The sequence below is a fragment of the Talpa europaea genome, assembly GCF_964194135.1.
Source record: "Talpa europaea genome assembly, chromosome: 10".
Classification (NCBI taxonomy): Eukaryota; Metazoa; Chordata; class Mammalia; order Eulipotyphla; family Talpidae; genus Talpa; species Talpa europaea.
In genome coordinates this window covers 20,994,927-21,006,481 of record NC_140077.1, presented here as the reverse complement: position 1 = coordinate 21,006,481, position 11,555 = coordinate 20,994,927, and the positions used below count along the sequence as shown (strand labels likewise).

The 11,555-nt window shown below is 39.0% G+C and overlaps 1 protein-coding gene across 1 annotated transcript in view; it reads right to left on the bottom strand.

The window, feature by feature from the left end:
- Nucleotides 1-2,516: 2,516 nt before the first annotated feature.
- The window catches only part of ERLIN1 (ER lipid raft associated 1), a 34,784-nt gene continuing 25,745 nt past the window's right edge, over nucleotides 2,517-11,555 (bottom strand). The window contains exons 9-11 of the mRNA XM_084244589.1: nucleotides 6,386-6,475; nucleotides 5,393-5,472; nucleotides 2,517-2,756 (exon numbers count right to left, since the gene is read on the bottom strand). Of these exons, the coding sequence (XP_084100715.1) occupies nucleotides 2,535-2,756; nucleotides 5,393-5,472; nucleotides 6,386-6,475 (392 nt within the window). The 3' untranslated portion in view covers nucleotides 2,517-2,534. The remainder of the gene's footprint in view (nucleotides 2,757-5,392; nucleotides 5,473-6,385; nucleotides 6,476-11,555) is intronic.

The following is an 11,555-nucleotide window of genomic DNA, read 5'->3' as shown; positions in this document are numbered from 1 at the left end:
TGCAGTAGCAGATGTAGGATACTAGAGGGAAGGATCCTACAGGAACCTGAGAAAAGGGCTGCTTTCTCCCAAACTCCCAATGACAAAATTCCCTGCTGTCCTAACATCACTGCGAAACTGTTTCCAGTAAACAATGAAATCTGGGAAGGGCAGGTCCAAGCTTGGTTCTTGGGTCAACACCTGAATTGGTGAAGTCAGCTATGCTACACCACTGCCAGTTGTAATCTGTGCAGGTAGGCACGTAGGAATATTTAATTCCTCTCTTCCCCAGTGTATTTCGGTTCTCAGGGAGTTTCTGAGGGGCAGAATGCTCAGAGTGGATACCCTGCTTTTAAAATTCTTATGCCAGGAAAGCAACATTCCAGAAAGCATGTAAGAAAAGCATGTCCAGTGAAGTCACCTAATTGAAATGGGCAAGACAGCCATAGGAGCAGGTTAAGACAAGAGGTCAGAACAGAGACAAAAACAAAATAACACATCACTGATAGTAAAATAATTTTATTTAGTTTCTTTTAAAAAAAGGTAGCATTTCACATATAAATTTAGACCTCAAGATTACAGTGTATATTTGCCAAAAGGGACATCCCTGAAGGAGGGATAGGCTTGGAGCTCACTGAGCGAGCACAGGGCAGCACTCTCCGTGGGGAGTCCACGCGGAAGTACTTTATCCCCCTGCTCCTCAACTCTGCCACCAGGGCTTGTGGTTTGTTAGAAACCCCACACCCAGCACATTGGGGCAAACACTTTTAGCTCGCATGAACAGGAAACATCTTTAGGAATAAAAGCACAAAGGGCAATGATCCAGACATCCCACAATAATAATTTTTTATCTGCAGCAACAAAATGACAGGTGAAGAGTTTTTATAGTTCAAAAAGTTCTTTTAAGGAGGGCTAGAGAACACAAAATGCATTCATAAAGAAAATGTGTATAATTAAATGAGCCAAAACAAAAAATGATTCTCTCTGTATTACAAATGCTTCTATAGTATAAGGCCCAGGGAAAAGACCCATTCAAGTCAGGGCTTTCCCCAAATAGTGTTTGGCACAACCCATACGCTGTTTTGAGACTGACAGCACTGACTGACAGTCAGCTGAAGGCTCCTGGACGTGGTCCCATGTCTTCTGTCTCCCCTCCACATAGTGCATACATAAGGTGTCTTACCCAGCTGCACAAACTCAGGTCTAACTATGGCACACACTATTTCGGGAAGTTTATCTTAATGGAAAAGGGTCCAGATAAAAGAGGTCTCCCACAGCCACAGACTATCTCTGTCATCCTCACATGGAAGATTCGATCCACTGGCTGCCAGGAGCTAGTGGATTTCTGATTTCCTAGGGAAGGTGAAAGTTGAAAAAAAAAAAAAATTTGATTTCAGTATCTCAGTGCCAAGAAAGCAAACAAAAAAATGACCAGGGATGCTTTCCAAGTTATTCTTTGTTCTATACTACGTGGGTGCCTGATGAACAATATTAAGGAGAAATCTGTGTGCTAGTAACCATGACAGCCCTAGGATTTCACCTTTAGGCAGAGGTGGTGGGGCAAATGAATGTACCCCAAATCCAGTTTTAAAAATAAAAACTTCCTGCAACTATGACACAATACTGTGCAGTGAACAGCTAGGAACTGCATGCTGCTCCTCTTTCTGGATAAAGCTCTGTCCTGCTCTTGGCCAGCCAGAGCTAAGAGGTGACATATAAGAAGTTGTCCGTGGACTAAAAACCAGGCCCCTTAGTCACACTTGGCCTGGGGCGGTAACACAGTCAGTCATCACCCAGCGAAGGGGAATGCAGGGTCCCAGAGGTTTGGTTCAAAGTAAAGGTTTCCTCTCACCCAAAACTTCAACCAAGTTCTCTCTGAGCCTACTAATGTAGTAAACTAGTGATTCGCGAGTTCTATGAGGAATCTCTGGTTAGGTGGCAAGGGGCATTTCCCAGCAGGCCACCGACCTGACCATAGGAAAACAAAAGGTGCAAATCATATCAAGTCAATGGTTGCTCAAGTGGAAGATCAATTCCTGGGGAACTTCAGCAGACTAGATGTTAATCACATGAGTGAAGGCTGGTACTGGATCCCAAAGAGCTCCTAGGTCCAGCTGTGGCCAGTATTCTTCACATTTACCATATCTGGCACCTTCTTTCTGGTGTCTCTTGAATGGCTGAGTACACATTCCCCCGGGGGCCAATGTAAACATTATTCAATATACGTCAGCTTAGAAAAACACAGCTTGTTATGTATTTAGTGTTTAACATTCCAGTGCAGGCAGTATCTTAGCATCAGACTTTCCCTCATTCACAAGTACCAGTTTAGAAAAGAACACATACAGGATAATTGATAAAACTGTGGCTGACAAGACCATTTGGGTGCCAGACAGCTGGCTCTATCCTGCAATCAGTTGATAAACCAGGACTACCACAGGAGAGGCAGAACAGACGGCGCGCAAGTTCTCGGTAAATCTGAAGAGTTGTATAACCATTGTTTCCATTTAAACCCTTGGGTCACATACTGATATGGTAGAACATTTCTACCTCTTGCATCAACCTGTGCTTTCTTTGTTTTGGATGGGGCTCTCCCCAGAGGGCTCAACAGCCTCCTTAGAGGGGAGAGAGCTTTTTCTTCCAGTCCTGAGGTCTGAATATTTCAAAGCACAAGAGGAGTCCACGAACATGCTAGGGATGTTGCTGCCAAAGTAGATCTTACTGTTAGAAGCAATGGCCTGGTACCTTTTGAGCTCCAGATATTCCGGGGTCAATTTGTGCTGTGGGGCAAACAAGAGTAAGGCATGAGGACACTCTGGTGCAACAATCATTTCTCCCACATGCATTTTCCCAACTGCTCACCAAAGGGTATCATTACTCAACTCTGATTTGTTGCCAATGACCCTCTTGCACTCTGATTTGCAGCTATCCCATTAATAGCTATGTTGCACACTTAAAGTTCCTACACAAGTTCCTGTCCTAATGCAGGAGAAGTTGTTCATTTTTAATAAAAAGAGGATGGGGGTGGAGGGAAGAGTTTGGGGAACAATAACTAATTTTAGTAACATTCTCATGGTGACTTGGAACCTTTAGTGTCCTTTCCTATATATTTTCTCATTTCATATGGCTAAATTCTACCTGTAATCAATCGGGAACTTCTGTTGGCTCTCGAGAGAAATGAACAGGTGAAGAGATGAGAGTGACAGAGCATCAAAGGAAGGACTTGGGTGCATAACTTTATAGTCAGTTCTCTGTGATTCTGTTCTCTTGACCACATTCTAGAATTGGAAAAGATCCTATGGGCCTCCCTGGTGGTGCAGGCAGTTGAGCGCCGCACCGTGAAGCTGTCCGCAGCCTCTGCAGTGCCGCTTCGATCCCGGCTGGCTGGGGAGAAACCCACATGGTGCAGCAGACCTCTCCTGTCTCGCCCGCTGTTCCTCTCAGCAGTGTATTTCAGTCAATCTGCTTGTTCTGTTCCCCACTCTGTCTCTGGTAAATCCTCTCACTCTCCTGCGCATCTGGCCTGTACCCTGGTTCTTGTATAAATAATCTTTAAAAAAAAAAAAAAAATCCCAAGAAATTCCCTGGTCTGGCCTCTTGCCTCCCCAGATGTTGGATATTTAAACTGTTTGTGAAGGACAGGTGATTTGTGAAGGGGGAATGCAGGGTCCCAGAGTTTTGGTTCAAAGTAAAGGTTTCCTCTCACCCGAAACTTCAACCAAGTTCTCTCTGAGCCTACTAATGTAGTAAACTAGTGATTGGCAAGTTCTACGTGGACTCTCTGGTTAGGTGACAAGGGGCATTTCCCAGCAGGCCACCGACCTGACTGTAGGAAAATAAAAGGTGTAAATCACACCAGATCTCTCTACTTGCCATAGTGTTTTGTTTAAGTCATACTGCCAAGATACATCCAACCAAAATCTCTCTGGGTTTGACTAAAATCCAATGTTCTTTGGAACAGTTTTGATTAAAACTAATTTCCAGTGTTCCCCAAAGACTCAGAACCTTTACTATTATTGGTTGAGCCTCATCTCGAGTTCCTGTCTGCCCTCCAGACAAAAGCCCATCTTGTCCTTCACTGTCCTCCTACAGCTGTCACTCCCTGGATGTATTCCCAATCCCATTTTCATATCCTGTCAAATACTGCCATCAAATCTGGCCACAGAAGCTTTGTTAATATGAGTTAATATTGAAGTAACATTTTCCAAAATGGGGAATTCCCCTTTCTGGCAGAAGGCTAACCTCAATGGCAAGGTCTTGGATATTTGTGCCTGGCCAGCTTCTCCCATGACAGATTTTGATGGCTAGTTTTGTAAAATATTACAGTTTCTCCTCTTGCCTTCATCTTCATCAAATTGTTTGTTTCTATAGAGCTGTATATTGCAGTTATGTCAAGTTCATTTCTAAATTTATACTGCATTTCAAAATACTGACAGTTCTCATTCTGTGGACCTATCATGTCTTATTTCTTCTGAATACAGATTATGTTGTTCCTTTCTAACTTTCAATTTTCAGCTGAATTCCTTCAACTTTCTACTTAAGCCCTGTTTATAGCTTAAACTCTATAATCCTTCAAGATGTATCACATACCTTAGCAACCTCTACCTCAACTCCTCCTCTATTCTAGTCTACTCTAAAATATCTTATGAACCTTGGTCATATTCACCCCTTTTCAGAATACCACAGGAATCTAGCTGCTTCTTAATTAAATAACTCTCACTAACAAAGCCTCTACTTTGTGGTCAATTTACCCCAGTCCCTACACAAAAACTGTTCACCCATACACTATGTAATCTCCTCTCTCAAGTTACCACACATGAAATTCCTCATGACCAGAACATTTAAAAAATAGAACTAGCAAGCAATATTCAGCTTGGGGTATTATGGAAACGTGTGTGTGTGTGTTGGATTGTTAAAATTTTTGAGTACTCTGACATTTAGTAGGTAAGGGCCAGGGATACAAAATAACCCACAATGCATGAGATTGTCTTCCAACAATGAAAACACATCTTACCCCACAATACCACAGTGTATTTTGAATGTCTGAGTAGAAATACCGTATCTAACCCAAAATCAGGCTTTATCTGGAAATGAATTTTAAATGAACTCTACTCTTTTCCTGTCACTCCCATCAGGTCAAGAGAAGACTTTTAACTTTCCTGATTTATGGCATTTGGCCTGATTTTATCTGCTTCCCTTAGCTCTAGTTCCCCCATTTTATAAGGAACTATACAAGGTCCCCTACCCAGTGAGTGTGCAATATGTCTTGTTAAATGATTGGCTGAGCAAAAGGGCATGATGGTAACTACCCTTCCTTGATACTGGATAAAATCACTTGTATCACATCAGAGTGGCCCATAAGGAAAAGCAAACCCCAAACTGTATCACCGGGAAAGTGACATGGAGAGCAGGGCACCTTGTTTGAGGTGGCATATTTGTGTGCAGCGTAGTACTCAGCATCTGCTTTTGCTTTCTCTCGGGCCAGGAACGCAGCATCTAGCAAGCAAAGCAGAGTAAGGGTGCTTAAAACAAAGGGAAGATGCCAATATACTTCCTCAGCTGGGTAAGAGGTCAGACTCTACTTTCAGTAGGAGTCCCTCTCTCCACTCCCTGATGTTTCCACACCTTACTTTACTTTAAAGGCTATAACGGCACTAGCAGTTTTTAAATCCCAGTCCCCAGTGTCTTCTAAAGGGAACTACTTTTGCCAATGTCAAATAATTCTCAATTCATCTGAACCCATTTCATTTTTTACCTAAAGTTGTTCCTTCTTTCCTCTACGCCCAATATATTCCAAAGCCTTACAACCCCACCCCTCTAGGCTTCAAGTAAAGTAACTAAGTCCAGACAAGAAAGTTCTGCTCTATCCCCACTGCACTGTCCCCACTGCCTTTAAATTTGATTCAGAATCTACTTCATGCAGATTGACAGAAAGTAGCAGTCTATAAGTAAATAGAGGTTAAATGTTTGGTCTTTAAGACTTGTGAGCTAAGACCATCACCATATCTCTAGGTAAAATTAAGGAGTTTGAGAGCCTCTGTGAAAACTGGACCTTCTGTTTTTTGCAGCTAATTTTTTTTTGGTTCACAGAAGGAACTAACGGGTGGCAGTGCTTTTATCTTGCATAGCCTTTACAGCTGATTATAGGGCATTCCCATACTGACTGAAAACAAAGTGATTGCTAATAAGCCCCAATTTAAAGAAAGAAAATGAAAGGTTTAGTTACCCATAATCACAAACCATAACAATTTTTAAAATTGCATCTAAAATATCAGGGCAGTCGCTTCCTCCAGAGTGGATTATTCTAAGCTTCCCCCACCCCTCCTCTCCTGGCACACCCCTCATACCGCTACCAAAAGAGTCAGAAAGGCAGCTCAGGACAGTCAGAAATTCTTTCTCTCTGATGTACCTTCAATTTCAGAAATGCGCTTTTCAGTTTCTTTCTCCATCACCTTTTGCTGAAACCGAATTTTTGCCACTTGTGCAACCTTCTCTGCTTCTGTAATTATGTGACAAAAGACACATTCAAAGACATTCTCCTAGTCCAGGAGACATTTAGAAACAGCAGCACAAAGTCTAACATTTGCTTATATAGGTTTCATAGGTTAATTATTTCATTAACTTTCATTATCTAGACTATAAATAAGCAACAAATAAAAGGGAACTTATTTCCTACTTCACAATGCTAGTTTTGTGGGAAAAGGGAATACAAAATGGAACAGCTGGGCCTCCCCGGTGGTGCAGCGGTTGAGCGCTGGGTTGCGAAGCTGCCCGCAGCCTCTGCAGTGCCGGTTCGATCCCCGGCTGCTCCCCGGCCATCAGAGGAGGGTCCCACATGGCGCGCAGACCTCTCCTGCCGCCCGCTGCTCCCCTCAGCAGTGTACCCCGGTCCTTCTGCCTGCTCTGCTCCCCGCTCTGACTCTGGTGAATTCTCTCACCCTCCCGCACTTCTGACTATACCCAGTGCTTGTATAAATAAATAAATAAATAAATAAATAAATGTATAAATAAATAAATAAATAAATCTTGGGGGGGGGGGAGAAAAACACACAAAATGGAACAGCTCCAGTCCTTCATGGGATTAAACAGCAATGGTCCACAAGCTAATAGGGAAAAAGACACTTCATGAAAGTGCACAGAACAAAAGCAGCAACATAAATGCATGGCAACATAGGACAATTATGTGTCAAGAGAAAGAAAGAAAAAGGAAGTCAAGGTAGACCAAGTGAGGCTTGTGTAGAAATCTTAAAGGAATTAGCGCACATGATCTAGGACATGCAGAGTATAAAGACAGAAGGTACAAAATGAGCAAATCACAATGAAAAGGTGATGCAGAGCTTGACAGAGAAAAAAACAAAAAATAACAACAGAAAGAGAACTAGAAGATCCTTGTCTTAAGTGATAGGTTAAGGAATACAGCTTTCTACAGCAGGATCAGCTCTGAAGTTACCATCAGGAAAACATGTGATCAAGCCAATATAAAGGAAGGAATATTCTGACTGCTCTGGAAGATAAAAGAGAAAGTAGGATGGTTTGTTTGAGAATGTGAAAACAAGTGTTGGGAGATAACAAGTTAGCTGTAGCAGGCAGTCGGAGGCAAAGAAATGAAACACCATGTGGTCTAACCAATGGACCTGATGACAGAAGACTTTTTAACACTTTAATCACTGCAGTTCTTACAGAACATTCTCAATTCTCTTCTTCAGCCAAAGATTTAACATATCTTATCTCTGGCTCTTGAAGCAAGTAGAGAATGGGAAGAAAATTTCCAAGTGGTTTCTTCTTTCCAGATGACAATCTCCTTTACCAATTACTCTAGGACATACTTTCCTATTTCCTGAGCAGCAAAAAAATCATTCTGTGCCATTCTATTCTGAAGACTATACTGTTCAACTGAGCTAAAAATTCAGCTATAAGATGAAACTAATGGTAAAACCTGAATAAAAGGTGAGGGATCTAGAGCCTACTGATAGAATCCAGAGAATGTTGTCTCAACAGAGGACTAACCAATGCAGTAACTCCATTTGACACTATTCTATGTTTGCGGATAAACCAATAAAGAGCATGACTAGATATCCTAGTACTAGAAAAATAACAGGGAAATGATGGTAAAAGCCTTCAGCTCACACCACCTGAATGTGCTAGAAAAAATTTAGAAAATTTGTTTTTTAACACATGGCTGAGATCTTAAGAAAGAATCACAGGAGATATAAGCGTGGGAGATGGAGAGGTAAGGGTGGCAGCCCTGTGGGTGAATTATAGATAAGTAAGGGAGAGGGACTTGGCTTACTGACCGTACAGGGCAAGGAGATGAGACTTTAAGACATTCAAGCTGAGATTTCTGCATAAAATCAAGACCTTTAAAGGCTGCAATCCAGGGAGAACCAGCCCAGTGGAAAAGTACGCTTTTCTCTATTTATACACATCATAGTGAAACTAGAGAACATCTAAAGACAGGGAGAAAAATCTTCAAAGAGAAGAGGCCAAACTTCCATTCAAGAATGAAATAAAAGCATTTCAGACCAAGGAAGACTAAAGATGTTTTCCATTCCTTACCCATCACTGAAAAACAACTAGCAAGAAAAAAAGAATGACTTGCCAGAAGCAATAGAAAGGAAAAAGTTACTTAACAAATGTCAATCAAAATAAGGATTTATTAGTAAGAGTTAATAGTGATGGTAGTAATCAATGGGGGAATAAAAAGACAGAATCTAAAAAATAATATGTAAAAAAAAAAACTAGTAAACAATCTTTTCAACGTGGAGGAATGTGATAAAAGTTAAAGCATTCAAAAGTATTGTTCAAGAAAGGATGGAAAGAATGATTAACTATATCCTCTGTCAAGTCAGGTATGCTTATTTACATTTTATAGGAGTGACCAGTTATGCATACTAGTTATATAATGTAAAACTTCCAATCAAGTAAAAGAAAAAAGAAGATTCAATCAATTAAATAACAACCAAAAAAGAGAGGGGGGGGGGGAAGCGGCACAGAATAAAATGCATGGAAAATAGCACAACATTAAATTATAACAAATTCAAATGTAGTCATAACCACAAGAAATATAAAAAGACTAAAACTCACCAGTTAAAAGACAGATTTTCACATTGGATAAGACAACAAAATCCAGCTATATGCTGTTTACAAGAGACACACCTAAAACATAATGACACAGAAAAGTTGAAAGTAAAAGAATGGGAAAAGATACACCAAGAAAATAGCTAACCAGGAGACATCTGGCACAGCTATAGTATCATCAGACAAAATAGACCTTAATCGAAAAAGCAAGTTTAGCGGGTAAAGAGGGTTATTACATAACAGAAGTAATTCTCCAGGTAGATTTAACATTCCTGAACCTGAATGCCCTTAATAATAGAGCCCCAAAATACACAAAGAAAAAAAAAATTAGAAGTCAGCAAACCCCTGGTCATAGTAGGAGATTCCTCTCAGTAACTGATGGCTCAGATAATTGATAGCTCCTCTCAAGTTCAAGAAGGCAAATTTTAGAAGAATACAGAGATGTGAACAACACAATCAACAAGTCTGATCTGATAACAGAGAAACCTATATCCAACAAATAGAGAATATATATTCTATCTTTTCAAGTTCACACAAAATATTTACCAAAAGGCAACCATGTATAATAAGCCACAAAACAGATTTCAACAAATACTTAAGAATCTATAGCAGATCATATTATCTGACTATAATGCAGGAACAATGGAAATGAACAATAAAAAGATAGCACACTGAAAACCCATTCAATCAGAAATTTAAAAATATACTTTTAATAAATTATTAGTCAAGGAAGAAATCACAATGAAAACGTTAAAAATTGTAAAACTTGTAAAGATGTGCCTAAAGCCGAACATAAAAGAACATATATTCTTATGTTTCCACTAGAAAAGACTGAAAGTGAAAAATTAAGTAACTTAAGTTAGAAAAGAACCAATGAATAAACTCAAAAACGGTAGAAGGAAATAATAAAAGTATGTGAAAATATTATAATTGTAAAGAAAGTAACAACAAAATCATTCAAATCAAAATGCATTTTTCTGAATATGGTTAATATAAGACAGACCTCTGGCAAAACTGATCTAGTAAAAGAGAAGGCACAAACAATATTAGATACAAAATTTAGGATAATTAAGATATATTTGATACAGGGTTTTAAAAATCATAAGAGAATTCTGTATTTTTATGCTCCCATTTTGAAATAGCAGGGAAACACAATTTTTGAGAAAAATGTAAGCACTAGGCTTACAAAGAAAGAAATATCTGAAAAGATCTAAAACCAATATACAAATTAAATCAGTAAGTAAAATGCGCACACACACAATACAAAGGTACAAACAAAAAAAAAGCACAAACCCCACTAGACCAAGACGGTTTTCACAAGAGAAGTCCACCAAATTTATAGAGCAAAGAATACACATTGATACAAAATGTTTCAGAACACAGAAAAAGAAGAAATGCTCTCCAACTAATTTTGAGGCTGGCATAAACAAAAAACAGACAATAAGAATATAAGAGATTTATAAGCTGATCTCATTTCTGAAAGTAAAAATTATAAAGAAACTGTTAGAAAGCCAAATAGAAAAAGATACTGAGATAAACTTCAAATATCAAGACCAAGTGGATTTACCCCAGGAACACAAAATAATTGAGTAAAGAAAATCTATTAATATAATTCACCACATGAACAGTTTTCAAAAGAAAAGTCGTAAGGTTATCTCAACAGATATAGAAAAAGAACTCTATAAGTTTTAACACTGAGTCATGACAAAAATTCTTGGCAAGCAAGAAACAGAAGGAAATGTTTTAACTTGATAAAAGTACAGCAAGAATTACTGAGACTATTTAAGGTTAATTATAAGACAAGAATGCCTATCACTTATGTCTTTTTAACACTTACAGCAAAAAGGTAAGAACTAATAGGTATGGGTCTGTGAAGAAAAAACCGTAACTGTCCTGATCTGAAGATACATGACTGATCAAATGGGAAATCTGAGAGACTGATAGAAATAACAGCATTTTCATCAAAATAACTAAATTAAAAAATTCAACAACATACCTATAAAAAGCAATAACCAGTTAGAAAATGTGACTATTTACAATAGCAAATAAAGATCCTATTTGTAATAGCAAAAAAATCCTAAGAGCTATATAGGAATAAATCTCTGATAAAGAATGTGCAAGAACATCAAGAAGAAAGTGATGACACTTTTTTGAAAGACATTTTTCATAAGTGAAGAAATAGAATTACAAGACTCAATTTCATAAATATTGTAATTCTCTCTAAATTGATGTATACAGGAAATGCAATTACAGTATAAACTCCAACACAGTATTTTACAGAAATCAAGGAGTCGGTTCTAAAATTTATATGGAGGAATAAAAGGACTAGAATTGTCCAAGATAATTAAAAAAAAAAAAATCCTCTTTTTAAGATTTATTTATTTATTTATATAATCACTGGGTACAGTCAGAAGTGAGGGAGCGTGAGAGAATTCATCAGAGCCAGAGCGGGGAACAGAACAGGCAGACCAATGAAAGATACTGCTGAAGGGAGCAGCAGG